General features: G+C 34.1%; 1 protein-coding gene across 2 annotated transcripts in view; it reads right to left on the reverse strand.

Annotated features, from left to right (window-relative positions):
• Window positions 1-19708, reverse strand: part of LOC130821519 (serine/threonine-protein kinase TOR) — a 37055-nt gene extending 17347 nt beyond the window's left edge. The window contains exons 1-28 of one of the 2 annotated variants that reach the window (XM_057687319.1): window positions 19340-19708; window positions 18450-18788; window positions 18308-18382; window positions 16758-16930; window positions 16472-16570; window positions 15946-16105; window positions 15643-15786; window positions 15393-15562; window positions 14786-14987; window positions 14512-14703; window positions 13247-13399; window positions 12784-12905; window positions 12562-12661; window positions 12378-12473; window positions 10164-10294; window positions 9521-9623; window positions 9260-9445; window positions 9044-9136; window positions 8875-8910; window positions 7066-7164; window positions 6874-6957; window positions 6582-6744; window positions 6365-6489; window positions 6218-6270; window positions 2548-2671; window positions 2256-2441; window positions 1270-1422; window positions 1045-1197 (exon numbers count right to left, since the gene is read on the reverse strand). In XM_057687319.1, the coding sequence (XP_057543302.1) occupies window positions 1045-1197; window positions 1270-1422; window positions 2256-2441; window positions 2548-2671; window positions 6218-6270; window positions 6365-6489; window positions 6582-6744; window positions 6874-6957; window positions 7066-7164; window positions 8875-8910; window positions 9044-9136; window positions 9260-9445; window positions 9521-9623; window positions 10164-10294; window positions 12378-12473; window positions 12562-12661; window positions 12784-12905; window positions 13247-13399; window positions 14512-14703; window positions 14786-14987; window positions 15393-15562; window positions 15643-15786; window positions 15946-16105; window positions 16472-16570; window positions 16758-16930; window positions 18308-18382; window positions 18450-18788; window positions 19340-19450 (3825 nt within the window). In that variant the 5' untranslated portion in view covers window positions 19451-19708. Of the gene's footprint in view, window positions 1-1044; window positions 1198-1269; window positions 1423-2255; window positions 2442-2547; window positions 2672-6217; window positions 6271-6364; window positions 6490-6581; window positions 6745-6858; window positions 6958-7065; window positions 7165-8874; window positions 8911-9043; window positions 9137-9259; window positions 9446-9520; window positions 9624-10163; window positions 10295-12377; window positions 12474-12561; window positions 12662-12783; window positions 12906-13246; window positions 13400-14511; window positions 14704-14785; window positions 14988-15392; window positions 15563-15642; window positions 15787-15945; window positions 16106-16471; window positions 16571-16757; window positions 16931-18307; window positions 18383-18449; window positions 18789-19339 lie in introns of both variants that reach the window. The other variant, XM_057687315.1, reaches the window with a different exon arrangement.
• Between the last annotated feature and the right edge of the window lie 1626 nt (window positions 19709-21334).

Genomic DNA, 21334 nt, shown 5'->3' on the forward strand with positions numbered 1-21334 from the left:
ACATGAATTGTGCTTCAACAACTTTGCACAATCACCATCAAAGCAATGTGCCATAATACTTTTTTTCCTTTAGTTCTTTCTCCTCAAATTCCGAAAATGCAGAGAATACAATGTTGAGATTATTTTTTCCAAGAAAAAAAGTACCCCCTCCATTCGTTAAAGAAGTTTCCATTTGTCATTTTGAGGTGTTTCATTTGTTCCCATAAAGAATCTCTCTATTTATATCACATTTTGGACAAAAATAACATTGTTAATCCTCATTTTATTATTTTAATAATGCTTATGGTTCCCACATATCTACCACTAAATTCATTTTAATATTTTTATATTCCTTATGGTCCCTATAACATCCCACTAACTTTATAAAAACATTTTTTATTAATTCTAGTCTCTATATTTTTTTCCACAAACTTAATATTTTTTAAAATGTTTATGGTCCTCACTTTTTCTCCATCAAATTTTATTATTCAATAAAATAATATATTCACTATTCAAAAGATTACATATTTCTTAGTTCCCAAGAACATTCCTCGTGGGAACTTCATTAAGAAACGGAGGGATATAAAGCATAACATAACAAAATGGGATTATGACTTAGCTACTGAGCAAAAGCTTTGTGTTCTATAGATTCTCCATTAAAAGTATAGTAGTAATGAGTCTAGAATTAGACTTTACTCAAATTAGAGGCTTACACTTTATTGATCAATAAGGTAATACTAATAGTGACCAAGATTTGATCCCATGATAGTCAGACTTGGCTACCAAGTTAGTCTGCATTCTATGGCCAAATCTAGAGGATGCATCTTCACCAAACCTATGCCTTTTGTTTTGGAAAAGAGAAAAGAAAGCAAAAAAGCGCAGGAAAGAGAATACAATAGAGAAGTGGAGGAGGATAATAAACTGAACTGATGACAATGAATGCAAATTGGTTAACATGCATGGCAAATGATGCGAGTGTAAAAAACAAAATACAGAACACAAAGTGGAAGATGTTAGGAAACTCCATCCATGAAACATAAAAGGCAGTAGAACATGAAAGTATACCAAATTCAGAAGAGTCGCCAATATCTCAGGGGGAATGTTAGGCGAAGAAAATGCTGTCTCCAGTTGTCGAACTAATTGTCTTTGACTTGTCTCATTGAGTTGAGCCCAACAACTGACAAAACCAGCAGCAAATAGTTCTCTCCCTACAAAAGGCTGTAGACTCCAAGGATTTAAAAACTATACATATATCAAGATAAAAATAGAAATAGAAGTAATTATTAATACTTGTAATTGTGCAAGCCTAGCACAAGTTCGCAAAGCTGGCGAAGGAGATTCTCTAAGCAGTTCAATACTGAAATGCCTCATCCATTCTGCCCAATCTTCTTTGGTACTGCGTTGAGAAGCCTCCCCAGCAGTACGTAAGCGACCATCATTAACCTGAATAAGTTGATGCTTACATCAAAACAAATTATAACATATTTACAAATCTTAAAATATTTTTATTCATTTGTACACATGTTTCTTTGATTTTTTTGCCCCTTTCCAACAGAGTAGAGTTCAGCTATCGGATGTCTTGAATCAGAATAAACTATTTACAAGATTCCAACATATTTAGACAATAGAAGTCTTCAACTATATTCTATCTAATAACAGAATACAAAAGAAAAGTAAAACAAAAATATTAGATGGATTGTGATGCGACTCAAGGGACTCCACCTCCTCTGTGTTACATCTATAATAGAAGAAAGAGGCACAATAGCATAGTGTATAAACAAGACCGCATCACATTGCATCGCATCGGCCATGATGTCAAGGTTTCCAAAATAGACGAATCAATATTTTTTGCGCTCTAAAGGTGTAAAAAAACTGACTTTGGATCGTATCAAAAGATATTATGATTTGACAGATATTTAGGCGTTACGATAATCATATCACTCCCGTTACCACATCATTGTTCCGTTAGCGCGACCGCAATTGCGGCCATTACCGCATTTTTACACTATGCACGTGACTTAATAAGGGTAGTTTGGTCTTTTTATTAGGATGTTGTTTGTTTGTTAAGCTTGACATTTGTATATATATATATAATAAGATTAGAAAATGATCTACCAAACAGAATGAACAATTTTTGATACAACTATCATCAATTATCCTGATAATCATCTTGTCACCTGATGTGTTACGATAAATCAGACTAACAATGAAGTGCAACAATAGCTTTTAGGCATCTTGTAGCATGTGATGCGAAACCTAAAAACAGAATAAGGCACCTGATGGCTTCTGACATCTCGGAGCATGTCGCTTCCATCGCTGTAGGGGTCGTATTCTACATCATTCACAGGATCCGTAATAACTTCTACAGGAAGGCATCTACTTAATCTTTGAGCAGCTGTACTTCCGGAAATTAAAGGTTCTCGCCGCCGGAATCGTCCTTCTATTTCTTCAAATTCTTTGTGCTGGAATTATATATATATCAGAGATATATATGAGAAAAAATTATTCAAATCACTAGTAAAAATCACCAAGGATGTAATGCAAACCAGGACAAAGAAAATGAAGTACCCGGAGCCTATGTTTCACCAAAAGCTTGTGAATAGAAGGGATGAAAATAGCAAAGTCCTCGCCAAGAGCATGGACGAGACAACAAAGTGCATCAACAGCATCCTTTCGGAGTTCATCATTCTTCCTGAAAACGAAAGCATCGCTGATGAATTCTTGGAATATAAAAAATTCCTCAACCTCTAAATCATGAAACAAAGCCACAGAGTTTCAACTTTCCCATCAACCAATCAAGCATTGGATAAAGTTCTCCTAGTTCAACTTTAATTTTACAGAACAAATTAGCAAACTCAATGACACTTCCTAATGTATTAAAATACAAGGTTTCCTTGGTGCTTAAATGACCTGGAGCTCGATAACTGTTAGAAGGGTAGACTGTTATAACAAATTAAACCAATGTTATCAAGACCGGGATTGTAAAATCTTCAGGTCTAAGGAGAACATAAAATTAAAATTGTTTGAATTTCTGTCTGCAGCACCCACAACCAAAAAAAGCAGAATTTGAGAACTGGATTTTGCAAGGGCGCACATAGAACCAGAAAAAGAAAAAAATATGGGAGTTAAAAAATGCATGAGCCACAACCATGAAAGAACAATTACCACAACACCACTCTTTACAGTTTACGTACTCAAGATACATTTGAATTTTACCAACAGCAAGTCAAACCCTCCAACCCAAAATTAAAGTTGCTCACTCTTTTACCTGTTATAGCAACACTCATAACACAAATACAATGTACACCAAGACCTCCAACGAATAAAAACAGAAAATGATATCACAGTTTATAAAACGATAACACTCCTTTTTTCATTAATAGCCCAAAATGTAATTTTTTAAAATAAATTAAAAATTAAAGTCCATGAGAACACTTATAATAAGATAAAAATGATGATGGCAATCCAACTCCAAACTTTAGGCCCTTTAAAATAAATAGTTGCAGCCATTATTAATTTCTCATTCGTCCTAACTTTATACCCAACGCCAGGTCCCTCCTTAAATATCAACTGTTACAATAGACAAATCAGGTCATGTTAACAGCGTGTGACTCATTTAGGGTTGAAGTTGATCTCCCCCTCCTTTGCTTCATTTTCTCTCTCTAAAACCTCAATTTCCTTTTCACCTCATCACTTTTACCAATTTAATCTTCACCGAATTAATCTGAAAGGATCAGAAAAATGTCATTGTTGCTGATGTATTAAAATAGCAATAATCAATAAAAAGCCGAAAATTATATCAAATCAAAATTTAGTAGACGACAATGAGAATTAAGAAAATGTATACCCTCAATTACAGTGGGAAAGAAACAAGAGATATTTTGTTATCTGCTCACTCAACCTCTAATTCTTCTCATTTTCTTTCTTTTTTATCTGAGATGGTACAGGCTGTGTTTTAGAACGCGTGCCCCTAGGTGCAAAGTGACTACTCAAATGCCCCCTTGAGTCGAGGCGTAGCAAGATACAGGAGGCTCAAAGTCACGCCTTTTTACCGCCTTATGCGCCTCCACACCTCACGCACCTTGCGTATGCTATACATGACATTTATGCAGACATTTTTAGGGTTTGCAATTTCTTTAAAGCTCTAGATCAGAAATTTCTTTGAAGCCCTAAATATGGAATTCAGAGCTCCAACTTAACCATATCAAGGATAAATTTGGAGCTTTTGGTCGCCAAAGGATAAAAGCCCACCGTAATCATCTTTTAATTGAGAGTTTCTCCATTGTCTTCAACTCTTTAGTCTTTAGTCTTTCTCCATTGTCGATCTGTATCTGTTTTCCTTGGAACTCTTCCCTCTCCCTCTCCCTCTCCCTCTCTCCCATGTAAACTATAAAATTGTGATTACTGTACTTTGTTGAAAGGGTAAAAGACATTATCAAAAAAGGTAAAAGAAACCCAAGTGATACCTTCTACATGCAAGTTGGATATACTTTTTTTTTTTTTGAAAATCAAGTTGGATATACTTCTATATCCTTTTAATTTATTATTTTTATTAATCCATAATGGAGACAAGACTTGGAGTCACGAGGTTTTAAATTAAGTCGGAACAAGACAGAGTACATGGAATGTAATTTTAGCACAAACGAGATAACGAGAAACACTATAAAGCTAGAAGAGAAAGAAATCGATTCAAGTAGATGCTTCAAATACCTAGGGTTCATATTTCAAAGTAATGGGAACATCCAACAAGATGTGACTCATAGAATGAAGGGTGGGTGGAAAAAATGGAGAGCGGCTACTAGAATATGTGATCGAGGGCTCTTAAAGTTAAAGGGTAAGTTTTATCGAACGACCATTTAACCGACGCTACTATATGGATCAGAATGTACGGCTTTTAGAAAGGATCACAGTAGAAAGATGGAAGTAGCGCAAATTCGAATGCTTCGATGGAAATTGAAACAAATATATAAGAAAGAGTTTAGGAGTTGCAAATATTGAGAAAAAGATGAAAGAGAATCGTTTAAGGTAGTTAGAACATGTGCAAAAACGGGGTATAAGCGAATTGGTAAGAAAGATAGAGAGCGAGAGTTCGAGAGACTTAAATAGAGGGCGAGGAAGACCGCAGACAACGTCGAGAACAGGAGTGGATAAGGATATTAATGAGCTAGAGTAAACTGAGAAGGTAGAAAATCGGAATGAATGTAGAAGAATCCATGCGGACGACCATTAAAAAGATATATTGGTTCATGTAGCCGACCTCAATCTTTTGGCATTGAGGTTCTAGCATCATTATTTTTGTTGTATTAAACCATGACAAGTTGCAAATGACAAGTTGGCATTGTTGTTGTTGTTGTTGTATTGCTACTTGAAAATATAGTCCAAAAATAACCTTGATAGCAAAAGTGAAGAATATGAAGAACTGGGATTTATGCAAATCTCATACGACAAAACATAAAATAAGGATAAAAATATATGTGGATGATCACTAGAATAAATGTTTTATTTGTAGATAGCATGAAATGTTTTGAGGTCTCAACAATTTAGCCGACCCTAATCTTTTGGGATTAAGGCTATGGCATACTTGTTGATTTTTCAAGTAGTCAAGTTTGGTTCATGTAGCCAAACCTATTGGGATTAAGATATTGACATTGTGGGCATTGTTGTTGGACATTTTCTATCAGAACAATTGGGTAGATTTGAAAACCATGACATCAAATAACTTCAAATCAAACTCAATCTAAACACAGCTTTAAAAATCTCGGCCAAGGAAACGCATGTTCAATGGTTGATACTTGATACAATAAGCATGTCATTTAGACATTAGACACTTTGCTTTGATGGTTCTCTCTTCAACAATTCATGTATTCACCTTCCCATAAATTTAAAACTGTTCTAACAATCTTCCTATCTCTAAATAAAATCCTGATTTCTTGCAATCCTTCTTCGCTCCACCCCCCCCCCCCCAAAAAAAATCCCTAGCGTTCTATTTATTTTACTAAAGGTCATTTAAATTTTTTATCATTTTCCAGATTAATCATCTTGCGGTTACTCTATTATTGATCACAAAGTCAAATAGCATTGATAATCATATGATCACTCGGATGTCCCATTTGTTCATGAATTTCAGCTGCAAGCACAATTTAAATCTATTTTGCTAGTTGGGGGATGGGGTAAAATTAAAATTAAAAATAATTAAAATTAAAAATATAAAAAAAAATAAAATAAAACAAAAACTAACCCATCCAAGATAAGCTTCAAGTGGTGAACAAGAGATGATATATGACCAGTAACCTGAAAACAAATAAAATTGTCATGCACAAATGTGTACCAGAAGTTTAAAATAGAAAAAATTATTAGTCGATAAAAAATAGCCTGCGACGACAACCTGAACTCGAGGAATCAATCTAGTAAGAGTCTTGATGGATGCACGTCTTATATCCACCGAGGCATCAACTTTGAACAGACGGATAAGTGCTGGAAGAAGTAGATGCATATGTTCATCCAGTGTTCCTGTAATGGAAACCATACCAATCATCCAAATGAAGAGAAAAAAAATCCATAACCACTTGCATGCAAAACTGCAAAAAATGGACTTTTCACACCTCCAAATACTTCAAGAGTGTGGAGAATATCTGGAACGTAAGTATAATCATTACATTTCTCTGCATCACTCAGAACTTGTATGCAGCAAGGAAGAATAGCAGGAAGATATGTCCTAAATTCATCGTTTAATGCCACACATAGTTGTTCTACCAAATGTAAAACCTGGGCACAACGTAGGAGCATAGCATAAACAAATAAATAAAGATTCCACCAAAATAGTGAGATGTACGAACATGATGTAGCATAAAAAGCAAAGCGAATGTACGACAAGCATACAGGTAAACCACGCACGGAACGGTTGGCAGCTGGCAAAGTAAAGGAACACCAAAGCTCAGAAATAAGAGCAAGCAGATCCGAAAGATACTTACGGATATGCTGCAGAAAAATGACATTTTCAGTTAATGCATACATTCCAAAAAGACCAATTCTTGAAAAGGCTAGACTAAAAAGAATCATGAGCGAAGAAGCTGACTGCAAAATTACCTGACGAACAATAGACACCAATGTTCCAAATTTCCAAGTGATAAAATCCTTCAAATTATCATCACATGCACGAACAATTTGGAAGAGATCCGGCAACACCTACAAAGAAAAATGTACTTATTGGTTAGACGGAAGAAAAAACCTTAACCAAAAGCAACATAAATCAGCAACTCCAAAAGTGTAAGAGCACGGCACAGTTCTAGAAAATCTCCACTTCATGCTAAATGAAACATATCTATGTTACAAAATAACCTATCTTTTATCTTTCAAAATAAACAACATAAACAAAAATGTCTTTCTAAAGAGCAACCACAAAGAACCATCATCCCAGAGTATTGATAGTTTTCAAGTGGAAATAACATTTGGTTTTGATAGAATCATTGAACATTTAGGATGAAAAGGAGGACATATTTTCTATTGTTTGTATTCAAATGGATTGGTAAGGGAAGCAGAAGGAATCAACCACTTTTAAGGGTAGCAAACTGGTCAAGTTTATGCTATTTGAGGAAAGTTACCCATGATATAGTAGAAATCCAATAACATTGGAGAAGTATTACCATTACAGTTTTATTTTGAATTATCTTCTTCAAAGATAAAAGTATGTTGATATTATCATTCAAAAAACAATACAATAGAAGAAGACAAGGAGTCCTCGAACAGAAATACTTGATCACCAATTAGCCCAATTCCTATGAATCTTCTCAATGGAATACTCCTCGAAGAATCAATCGGCCTTAGTCCACTATAGCACTATATAAGCTTCTTTTTCCCAAACACATAAAGTAGAAAATCCTTTTAAGACACATGAGTTTCACTCCAACTATCACGTTTTTAGAACTGCCCTCATGGCACCTTAACAGAAACTTCTTTTCCCACACGGATGTACAGCAAGTCATAAATTTCAAGGACATGTGCAAGACTCTTCATTCATAGTACACATCCGTCCATAAAATTGACCGTACCTTCCAAAAGTTTTCTATTAAAAGTTGGATTAGTTTATAAAGCCTCAAACTCTTCACCCTAAGGCTTTCTCAAGTTATCTCTTTCGAGAAGCTGGGCAAATGCCTCAAATGCTAAGTAAATGATAAGTTAATAAAATTCAAAGGACATAGGCAACACTCTTCACTCAAAAAAGTCGTCTGTAATTACAATAAGCCACCTTACAACAAGAATGTAAGTGGTTTTCCCCTAATCCAAACTCAAATTTTCCTTTAGAACATATAGAACAAGAAATAGCTTGATGGTTGACATAAAAAAACATATAAAAGGAGAAATAGCAAGCTTAACCTTTGCTTCAGAACCTAACATTATTAGTAATTTCCCCAAAGCCAGTTTTCACAAAAAGGCTTTCACCTTGGGAAATAGCTTTGGCTTTCAGAAATATTCTATTGAAAAAGCAAACAGTATTAGAACTTTGTTGTTTACTAACCTGAATTAATATAAATAAATCTATACGTACCCCCACAGCATTCTAAGTAACTTTGATCAATAAATTAGAGTTCATTTCAAAGTTCGAACAGCTTATTTTCAATTTATAACCATAAAGTTCACCAAAAACCCGTTATGAGTCAAGTATATTCATAAATGATATAATTTAACACAGAAAAAGTAAAAGCCAGCCCAGGAATGCCAATAGTTTTAGGTTGACATACTGAACTTTCTCACTTGAAGTGCAAAACAAAGTGGTACTTAGCAAATGAACTCTACGAATTGAAACAACATAAATGAGCATAGATTTAAGCAATGGATGAGAAACAAAATTACAGATATGAACATAATTCAAGTAATGAGTGAGAAAAAAAAACTAACCTTCGGCAGGTATGGCACACAACCAAGTCCCATAGACTTATCTCACCAAAAAAACAAAACAGAAAAAACTTCAATGAGGGATGCAATATAGTTCAAAATTACTCGATAAACAAAAACAATGGACATCATATCAACAAATTCCACCAAACAAAACATGTTATCATATCACCTTAAATATGAACATGAGAGATCCCACTACTTTTTGGTGGTAGCTAGAAAGTGAAGGATCCCTAAGAACCCGCATGAGGGAATTAATAGCAACCTGCAATCATAATAACCCCATTTTTATATGTTACAACTGGAAGAAAAATTGATTGATTTTTCAGTTCCATACAGAATAGACAAAAATGACAACTTATGATGTATTAATTGCTGAAACTTGTACCGTTGAGTAATAGTCTTCTGATGATGTCGTAAAAGATGGCCAAAGGTCCATAGGGAGATCATCCATGGACCGAATGTGCTGACCTGTTTCAGTGTTCGTATGCGTAACTTCCCCATGAGATCCAGGAAGGTTTGGTTGATTTCGCTTATGAACATAGGGGTCCAATGCACCCATGATACCAAGAACCTGGGACAGATGTCAATGTACTAGCAATCAGTACCAGTAGCCTAGCAGTCTCAAAATTCTGAACCACAAACATACCTTCAGAACTTCCCGTCTAGTTGACCATGCCAAGTCACCATTAAGCAATTTTAGGAGTAATCCAAGCAACTGAGGGTAATCATTATAAGGAGCAATGACATACCTGGCAAAAATACGCATAAGACCAAAGAGCATGCAATACACTGTTCATACTGAAACCTTAACTAAAGCTCAAAATACCATAATATATCAGCTTTCTTACCAGCTAAGTTTAACAAAAATAACATCAAGATAGCCTGAGGCTTATTAAATTATAGCTTGAGAAAAGAGCCACCTTATAACGAAGAATAATTTGTGAACACTTCTTCAGTGTCACTATTGAGTTATTTTTTTACCACATTTCTCTATGATTTCTAATCAATAATTGACATTCTACGGCCACTAAGTTTCATTGTTAAATTAGACTATGATAAATTGGAGATAACCAAATAATATAGCAGTGAAACATTTTCTAATTTTTCCGTTGAATATTTAGATTTCAAAATTATTAAGAAAAAATTCACTTAGTACAAGCCCACCAAAAAAAAATGTCCTGGTTCTTCACTGTCCTAGATAAAATTTAATAGCTCCAAAACCCTAACAAGAAAACACAAACCATGTGAACATAATATAGATTCCATTAGATGCTAAATTAGTAACTAACCCAGTGCTCTGTACTACTTGTCCAAGGGTTGCAACAGCCACTTCTCGTTTTGTGACAGCTGCTCCATCCAGCAAAGCATCTACTATCAATGGCATAAGTTCAGGTATATATTGTCTCATGGCAAAGCCACCCTACAAATGTAATGTTTATTGAAGATGAGCATATATATCTATCATTCACAACAGTTTTCTTTAAAATCAAACATTTAACAGCTAACCAATATTAGTCACAAGGTTACATTAAACCAAGTAAAGAGTATGAAATCAAATAAAAACAAAAATCAGATCTCCACCCAGGTGATACAACTATGAACGTATGATGATAAGATACCAAACACACTGTTATCAATTGAGTTGAAATCTGTTTACTTAGTTCCCAATCAGATAATAGAAACAGAAAGAAGAAAAGGTTATAGCACTTTCGAGCTACTGCAATGCTTTCAATGAGATACTATTAAAACAGTTGAACCCTTATTACAATACAACATCTGTATATAAAGACAACTGGGTATGAATGACGTTTACAAGAATGCCCCTAACAACATTTACAGGTCACCAAGAAATCAATAAACTGTAATCCCTATGCTGAGCTGTTATTTGCCATAACTGACTTGTTCCCTCTTGTTGTTGTCCTTGGGCCTGGGCCTAGAGTGGGTGGATCAAATAGCGTGTCACACACTGATCAAAGAACTGAGCTTCACGTAATAAAGAAATGAAACACACCAACATTGAACCAACAACAACATTGTCAAATCCTTAGCCCTAAAAGTATGAGGTTGACTACTTGAACCATATACATCCACAAGAGAGATATTGGTAACAAAAATTATACTTTATTCAGCCTCAGTAATTCAACCCTATCTAATACTAATCTACAACTAGAAAAGTCAATGCCAATGATTATCTACATATCTCCTTATTCATTTCTAATATAATACTAATCCTTCATGTCACTCTTCATTCATATTATCTAGATCATCTTCAACTTACCCCTTCATCTAAGCTCTTCAAAGTTCCAATCTTCCACTTATGTAACAATTAGGTCTTTTGCATGTGAACAAACCAACGTACAGCCGTAAATGATTTTTCTCTAAAATTATCTTCAATATCGGTGACTCCAAAATTTTTTCTTATGTCATCGTTTGGAATACTCCAACTCATCCATCTTAGTGACACTCGACCATTGAACCACAAAAACAAAATTCAACGAAGAAAGAAAACAACACAAATCTTTAGCCAATGGCAAACACCCTTGAAAAAATTAGCTCCAAAAAGATAAACTATACCACAAAAGAAAGTCATCAACTCAATAATAAGCAGGGATGATTTTACCTTAGAAAAATTCAATAACTTCTCCCCTTACTCATCTATTTGACTATTTCCCAAGTGTTCCTTCACTTTCTTGTTCTTGTAGGGTGAGATTGTTGGTAACAAGTAATAACGTGTCAAGTTCTCATCACCCTAGCTCTCAGGAAATATCTATTATTACGTGTGTGTGTGTGTGTGTATATTCTATTAGCCTAATGCTATTAAGTAAAACACATATAGTCTCCATTCTCTACCAAGGCGATGTTTTGGAACATCGGATGTAGGCAAACATACCCTTGTAAAAATAAGGTGGTTGTTTTTGATTGATACTTCATCTACACGAACAAAAAGCCAATTCCAACACCGCGATTCCAAATAACAATGCATCAATGGAAGAAATAGTCAAAATTTAAGATTCTAGAGAAAAAATTATATATAATTGACACGTTCAGCAAAAAAAGGCACTTGCAAGAAGGCAAGATGTAACACCCATGATTCAAAACCACTAATATCCTTAAAAAGAGTCACCAAGCATCCTTACAAACAAGATAAAATTAGAGGCATGACCTCAACCTCATTAAATCAACTACCATAACAACAATATAAAATAAAAGAAATTAAAAGAAAAAGAAAAGCTCTATAGTAAAAGGCAAATACTTTCACGCAAAAGAGTCAAAGCATGACCTAAACTACAACTTTACAAAAATAAAAAAATAAAAAAAAATGATAAGCATTGCTCTTTAAAAACAGAAGCCTCAAGAAGCAGAATATGATGGCCCAATGCAAAAATAATAATATTATTTTTATTAATAATAATTTTGGCCTAAAAATTCACCTTTCTTTCCACTACCAAATTCCCTGCAATACATATCATCAATTACCAAATCTTATAAATCAAGCAACTCACCACTCTAGCCAGATCTCCAACAGTAATCAATACACCTGTGATAATGCCAGTATTAGCACTTAACGTTGATCCCTCACGAAGTTTTGCAACTAAGGCCTGAAAGTAGAACACACACAAAGCTTCATGAACACAAATGACATCCCATTGCTGACATTCATAGCATTAAAAAGAACATCTCTTATACCTTATGTATGGGAGCAATATATGGGAGTATTAAACGTTCACAGTTACGTATTAAGCAACCCAATGATTTTGCACTTTCTTCTCTGCATTTGCTATCCACACTGTACAAACATACATCGGTTCATTAAGCGAGAAAATAATCAAGTTCTCCCAAATAAGGGAAAAGCTACATGTAATATCAACATGTAAGCTGTTCACAATGACCTTCCTAATTCCTAATCACCTTTGCTCTAGATAAGTGAGCAGCTGTATGAGATAACGACGCAGAGCTGGGAGAACATATGCAGGATTCTTTTCAGACAAACGACCAGCGACAGAGATTGCATATTCACGAACTTGAAAATCCTGCAAGCAAAACCTGTGTTACAAATCATAACCAATTAAGATAAAACGTAGCCAGAAAAAGACTCCATGATGGAACTTTCTTTTATATGTAACTCTGCTCCAACACCCACCCGATTTCACGAAATAAATTCCAGAAGTTAAAAAACTATAAATATCATTTCATTTGATGATTTAACAAATGCACAGAAATAATTGAATAAAAACAGTACAATATAATGCATAAAACCATATTCATTCAGAAAAAGTAATTAGATAAGAATGAGAAACATTTTAGTGAAACAATACAGAATAATTGAGGATGCACAAGGATCTCACAGGCCCCACAACATTTCAAAAGTTACCTCATCATTTAAAGCCGCAAAGATAGCACTTAAACTATCAGCTTGCGCCAAAAAATCATCAAAACCTCCCTCTTCATGCACGGACTGGAATATTGAAAGCCTTACACTAACATCAGCATCAGCCACAGCAGCCATTAACAGCTTTTCCACAATCTACATGAGAAAATCACATAAAAAATATATCCAATTAGCCAATAATTTCTCACTATTTAGGCAACTATACATCAGCAAATTAGCAGGGGCACAAAATATCAGCTAATAATGACAAGAGACACAAAATCGAACATCCAAAAACTGTCTCTAAGAAGGCAAGATTTATCAGATGACAAGTTGCTACTAAATAAAGATTCATTGCAATAAATACTCCGAAAAAAAATAACTCAACAGCCATCTTCAGTTGTGTTTCAATTATTCTTCAGAATCCCTAATCTCGAGAGTTGAACAAGCCAATTTTACATTGTTGCACCTATTTTTAAACAAAAATTATTGTTCCAGTATGCCATAAAAATTTCTCTATTAACTCAAAAGAGCATTTTGTTGTTCAAGGCACATAGTTTTATATTAGTAAGTACTATGGAAGACATAAAGTAGGAAAGAAAAAACAGGAATTCACAAATAAATAAGTAGAGGTAAGAAAAAAAATTAAACGATAGCTAAGAACATTTATCAGTCATAGTTGATAAACTACATATATATATATATATATATATATATATATATATATATATATATATGTATATATATCACGGGTCAAAGAATATGAGTGAGTGATTCAGAAACGTAATCTCCCACAACTATGCAGAACCCTTTCACTAATCCATAACCTTGAAATGTAATTTAACCAGAAATTTTCAAGCTCACAATTTCTATATTTCTCCAAGACCATTTAGTTTTGTTTTCTTTATACCAAGACCATTTAGTTGCTAAAGTATAAAGACTGTCAAAGCAAACTTAAGTGCAGACATGTTTCTTCCAGTGCCCTCCAGAGATTATTTGACAGCCCAGAAACTAAATTTTGAGAAGAAACACACTGCCCTAAGGTTATTGGCTGACATAATATAAGTACCCATTGTTGCTTCATAAGCCAGAAAATAGGTATCAACAAAAAATAGCTAGCCACCAAACAGCCTATGATATAAACATTTAGAAAAGGCACCAAAAGACTAAAACTAATACTAGTCGCACAGTCACTATGACATCAAGAATGATAAAGAACATGCCATTGAATAGAAGTATAAAGGAAAGTGGCATTTAAAGGTCAGTACCTCCTCAATGAGACGTCTTCTCCTTCCTACAGTTCGGTTAGTTCTAGTGGAACTGAACTGAGAAGATGTGCCAAAGATAGAATTTGCAACTAATCTGCAACAGCATAATGCAGCACCTTTCCTTGTCACTGCATCCTCATCTTCCAAGTAAGATATAACCAATTCTCTTGCCAACTCAAGAAGATCATGGCCCTATAATCATTATATAGAACTCAAACACCACCAAATGACCAAAAAAGAAACAAATAGAACCTTAACCAAGAGAAGTATAAACCTTGAAATTAAAATGTGCAAGAGTCTGCAAAGCAAGTTGCACAACAGCAGGGCTAGAGACATCTGAAACCATAGGAGGCATATTGACCACATTTGCTCGACCTGTCACAGCTGGCCTCACCTGAGAATGATGAGTTCTTGAAAGAGCTACAGAAATGCATTCAAGCAATCGACCTTGGATTGTTGGAAGCAATGAAGGAATGCTGAAAATGCAAAATCCCTAATTAAAAGAAGAATTTGACAATTGTGCAAGGCAAACAAGTAGGGAAATGCTTAAACAAGGTCGGTCCAATCTTTGCCATGAAGCAGGATCAGATAGGTTCCAGCCCACACCTGGTCACTTGGTCAGGCATATTACAGTTGAAGATATTACATACGGAACTTTAGAAAATTTAATAAGATAAAAACTCTAGAAAGCCAATTAAACAAACCAGGCTGGACCTCGCCAGTATTTAAAGATAAACATAGAACTTGCAATGCATGGCTGAATTTCTTTTCAATTGAGGTCTGCGTCAGGTTAATATGGACCTACGCCATACGAGGTAAAGAAGTGCTGGCCTAGAGCAGCCCATCAAACACCTTTAAGCTACCTAACATTTACAACAAACCTGAGGCCAATTTGCTCTAGCGCTTCTACAAGCTGAGATGAAAGACCAGCAGAAAACATTGCATCTAAGAGGCCACGAATATCAGACTCCAATTCTAAACCAATTGCTTTTGCAATGCAGCCAACACAGACCAAAGCCTCCAGAGAAGGCCTTCCTCTACGAGGAGCAATCTAGAAAAAGTACACCAATAATGTCATGACAAAACAAAGAGATTAAAACTTTAAGAGAAAGATGGAAAAGAGTCACACACAGCATCACGTAAGTGAGGTATTATTGTCGGCAAATAGTTTTTAAGTTGCCCGTCCAAGGCACCAGCCATCTCCCCAAGAGCAATAAAACCACTTGCCCGCTCAGCAGGTATCCTGAGAACAGCAAGAATATGTTCCATGCATATCTGTCCCAAAAAATTGCATTCTCATAAACATTTCATCAAGAAAACAGCTTCAAATAGTGCGCATTACTTATATGTTAGGAGGAGCTAACCATCAACGAATCAGAACAAGTGTCATATAGATATACAACAGCACAAATATAGCTGCTAGAAGTCACTAACCGTCAAATAATTAGTCACAAATCGATCACGAAGGAAATGGGCGATGCGAGGAAGCAAAGAAGTTATGCTAAGACGAACTAGTCGATCACGATGCTCCAGATATCTGAGAACGATTTCCGCAACTTCCCTATATCTTGACATCATAAACTCGCCAGAATTTCTGCAGGATAGAAAATGAAATGAATGAAACTGAAACCTTTAATAATCGCAAATACCCATTTATTCTCAAGCGAATGAAAGTATTTTGAATTCTATCTCTTAGGAATTAGGACATGACCACCCAAACATCTTAACATAAGCATCTCGGCTATCCACTCTTCTTACTATCTCTTTCAAAAGCACAACACCATAGGCCACCTACTTTTACTACCATTGTGAGAAACATCTTTTGACAGACTATGCCTCTAATTATGTAGCCCATTATGTTGAGAAAGAGGCAGTATAAAGTAATAGTTTCGACTTGTAAAAAGTACCAACTAGATCCATAGCATTTGAATAATATTAAATAAAAAAAAAAATAACCAACCTCAAGAGCTCCCCAACGGCAAGCAAGGAACCGTGTATGCTATGAACAGGAGCATTTCTTCTTAGGCCCTCTTGAGTTTCCTCAAACATGCGATAGTACCTACATTGTAGGACAAATTAAGATAATACAAAGGTAATTATTTAAACATGATGGTTAAAAATAAGTTAAGAGCCAGAACGTGTTGTGATAATAACTTCAGAATTAATCAGAAATCTTTCTTTTGATCTATCACTGCACTGCCACACACTACAATGTTACGAGTCTGGAATTTCATGTATAAACTAACCATTGAACACGCCAACGTGTCTCACGTTTCTCAATAACACGAAGACAAGCACGTAATGCTTCCACTGCACGCTCCCGAATATCCAATGAAGGATCCCTTAGGGCCACCCAAATGGCATCCACAAATTCTGGCACATGAACATTGAAAACAGTTGAAGCATTTTCAGCCATTTCCTGAAATGAAGAGAAAAGAGTTACCATAAGTTCTAGCAAAGAGAACTGAAATTGAAACCAATATTTCTCATTATCAATAAACAAATGATACAAGTGCTTCTAAATGTAAAACCAATACAGTAGCACACCAAGATACAAGCCTTGAAACCATCATTGTCTGGGAACGGGAACGTGAAACGCAACTTAGAATGACTCGAGAATGATATGATATGGGAAAAATTATGTATGAAATGTAAAATTACCATAAAAAAATATGAGAACCATCCTTATATAAGAACCGTGATAACCAATCTGCCTGACAAAAAAGTGTTACTTTTTACAAAAAAGGTGTTACTTTTAGGCAAAAAGGTGTTACTTTTTTTAAGAAAATAGGTGATACTTTTAGGCAATAAAGTGTTACTTTATGAAAAATTCTAAACAAAACTCACAAAAAGGTGTTACTTTTTACATAAAAAGTCGTTAGTTTTCGGAAAAAACGTGTTATTTTGTACTCCCTCCTATTCACCTTAAGAGTCCCATTTGACTTTTCACGGATCTTAAGGAGAGTCAAAAGTTGAACCCTAAGGGTAGGAAAGAGAGTGGTATTATGGGTTTTTTTATGTATAGGAGGAAAATTAATATGGGTAATGGAGGGTATAAATGAAAATAGGATAAAGCTACTAAGGGCATAAAAGTCAAAAACCCATACCAAAAATAGAAATGGGACAATTAAGGTGACTTGACTATAAAAGGAAATGGGACACATAAGCTGAATAGGAGGGAGTATTATATTTTTTCTGAAAAATATTTTTTTTCTAAAAGTGACGCTTTTAAAGAGTACCAACTTTTTTTAAAGGAAAAAGTAATATTAATTTTTCCAAAAGTAACACCTTTTTAGTAAAAAAGTAATACTTTTTTTATCAGGCAAATTAGTTCTCATATAAGGTTGGTTCTCACTGGAACCTGAACCTACATCTATATATATAATTTGGATTATGTGAAAACCAATAAAAGTGGTGAAAACTGAAAACATATATACTTTAAAGCTTATATGATGTACATATTTGGGTGGCAATTTTGTAAATAATAGGGCATTTGCTAAAACGTGAACATACATGCTTAAAAAATATACATATTCGGATGTCAATTCTGTAAATGATATGAACTTTTTCTTTCACAAAAATATGTATACTGTGTAAGATAGTATGTACACCTTTTGCCACAATATACATATCTCATTCTGGTTTTCAGTTTTCATCATTTTAGTGGTTTTCACTTGATACTATATATATATATATATATATATATATATATATATATATATATATATATATATATATATATATATATATATATATGAATTGAAGTTCAATTATCACACAAAAAAAATCAACTTACTTTCAAAATTAAGACCGCTGCAAGCCGACGATACTCAACTCGTTCTCCACGTAACCAATCCAATGCACTTCTTATCTATAAAACAGCAACAGTTAAGTTCCTATTGTTTCAAGCAACTACGTCAATAAATATCGATCCCTACCTGGTGTTCCACTTCATCAGCCGTCATTGCCCCTCCTGCACGGGCTAGGTGACCAAGCACTCTACTCGCAAGGACTAATATTTCACGTTCACGCTTCAGCTCAAAAACAGTACGAATATAATTAGAGAATCTTGAAACTCTTGATGCACTCACACCAAGAGGCAAATCAATAAGCTCATTAATGGCTCTTAAAGCTCCCAAATTTTCAGCAACATCGGCACTTTCTAAGAGACTCGATATTCTATCATAGAGCTGATCCATGAAACGCGAAAATGCTTCTCCACTGAGATCATGAGCTGCTTCTTCAATATGCCTCCTCAGAGCAGATGAAGCACCCTCCTGATGCGAAAATTTTAATTAATGCGAAAAACACCATTAAGTCAGACAAACACGCAAAAACAATAAGCACATCGTTCAAAGCATCAGCGTGTGTAAACATCGATCAACTTAATATTCTGTGTCAGGACATTTGAATTGTTCCATTGCTAATGTAATCATCATAATCCTAACATAAGATACACCTAAAAACCTCCAACAATATCCGGTTGCTAGCACATAGCAACACCAAAAACTTCTCAAATGCAAACTGCATAAAACTGAAGGCGATAAAAAAAAATAAAAAAATTAAAAAAAGTTAATTTATACTAGAATACCCTTATGATGACAAATCCTAATGAATTTGCAAATTTTAACATTGTCACATGAGATACAAACCAGAATTCATACAGTAATTGTCCATCGCTAATCAAATCATCATTTTCTAAGCTAACTAAACCTAAAAAATTTCGTTTCCTCGCCCATTGCAACATCAAAAACTCCAATTCAAAAACATAACTTCATAAAAATCGAGTAAAAATACGAATTAAGCTGAAAGTGAACTTAAAAATAACCTTAGGGTTTCCCTTAATGCAAAGATCAGACAGGACGCGATTGAGAGCATCGAGATTTCCATAACCACCAGTAACGGGTCCAAAGCGAAGAGACGAAGAATTCGTCGCCATTGAACCAAAGAAAACCAAAACCCTAACTCAAGCGCATCTGCATAGAATACTTTTGTGATATGATAGAAGAAAATGGTAGGGGTTATTGGTTGAAGAATTTGATAGTGAGAAAGAAAGGTTTAGTTTTCTGTAAAGCCTTGAACTTGTTTTCTTGTTTGACTGGTGGCCGGAAGAATGAAACGACGACGACGGTGAGTAGCAAAAAAATGGGCTTAGAACGACGTAGCAACAAGTTGGGTTTGTATTGGCCCAAATGGCCGAATTTCACCGAATAAAAGAACTTTTTAAATGAACAAGTTTTTTAAAATTAAAAAAAAAATTACCTTACAATATTTAATATTTTCATCATTTACTTACAATAATCTCACCTATTGATTTAACCATGAATAATTCCAACTTTAGAGGTTATAAATCCGATAATCGGATGACTTGCTATAGCAGTTTTATTTATAAAAAAAAGATGAATTAAAATAAAATATCAAAATAATATGTTTTTAAAAAATCTGATTTTTTTTTTATTTAGAATTTTTTATGTAAATTTTAAAAAAATTTCACTAATTTTACATTAATTTTCAGTTTACTTTTTTGGTGAATTACAAGTCATCGGATTACCCAAGTTTACTCTAGGTAAATACCCCTAAAGTTGGGATTATTCATGGTCAATCAATAGGTGAGATTATTTTAAAAAATTCGTGGAAATTTTAAATTATTCTACACAATTATTTCAATAAAAATTAAAAATAAATTTGGTTTTGGAATAATTCTCAAAACGAGTGAAAATTTGAAATAAATAAACAAAAAAATATAAAAAAATCACATTATAGCAAACTTTTGAAACTATTTCCCAAGATAACCAGGTTTTTCCCAGACTTAAAATTTGGCTTGTTTCGACTTAGTAACAGCGAACACAAAGGATTTGTTCGTTGTTAGTAAAAATATGGTCACAAATGAGGAAAAAAAGAAGATCTGTTGTTTTTAGCGCGCATATGCTCGTTGTTACTAACAGCGAACATAGATTGGAGGTCAAAAATAGTCAAAGTCTTTGTTCTCCGTTAATAACAGCGAACAGACTCTTTGACTTTTTTTGACCTCTAATCTTTTATTCGCTGTTACTAACAGCGAACAGCCTCAAACCACAGCTTTGAAAACAAACTACTTATCTTAGTAATTATTTTGCAAAGTTGGTTATTGTGTGATTTTTTTATATATTTTTTTATTATTGTTTCAAATTTTCAAAACAAGTTAGGTTTGTATTGCCCCAAATGGCCAAGGTTTTTTTTAAAAAAAATATTAAAGTTGCTATAGTAGGTGATTTGATGTCTTACTATAGGCATTTAAATCAGGTATTGTAGACATTTGAACTAGTTATAGTATGTGTTTTTTAATTAATAAGCAGGTCATTTTAAATTTGGAAATTATGTAGGTCTTTTTGAATTTGGAAATAGATGTTTTTAATTATCGTAGTATGCATTATACGACGTTATAATATCTAATGAAACTAGTTATAGTAAACAATTTAATAGTTATTGTACGCATTAGAAAAATAGTTATAATTATTGGTTTTTAATATATTCGGTGTTTTTAGTTAATGAAGTAATAATATTACTATTTATTAAAAAAACTTACGACAACCAAAAACACGAATGAACACCTATCATGACTATTAAAATTACCTATTATAACCGACAACAATGTCTACTATAACCAACAACACATATTAAGACTAATAAAAATGCCTACTACAACCAACAAAAAACCTACTATAATTAAGAAAAACACTACCATAACAATTAAAAAATACCTATTATGATAAAAATTACCTAATATAACCAATAATAATGACTACTACATGAATAAACAACACATACTATGACTATTAAAAAT

The sequence above is a fragment of the Amaranthus tricolor genome, chromosome 1 (assembly GCF_026212465.1).
Source record: "Amaranthus tricolor cultivar Red isolate AtriRed21 chromosome 1, ASM2621246v1, whole genome shotgun sequence".
Classification (NCBI taxonomy): domain Eukaryota; kingdom Viridiplantae; phylum Streptophyta; class Magnoliopsida; order Caryophyllales; family Amaranthaceae; genus Amaranthus; species Amaranthus tricolor.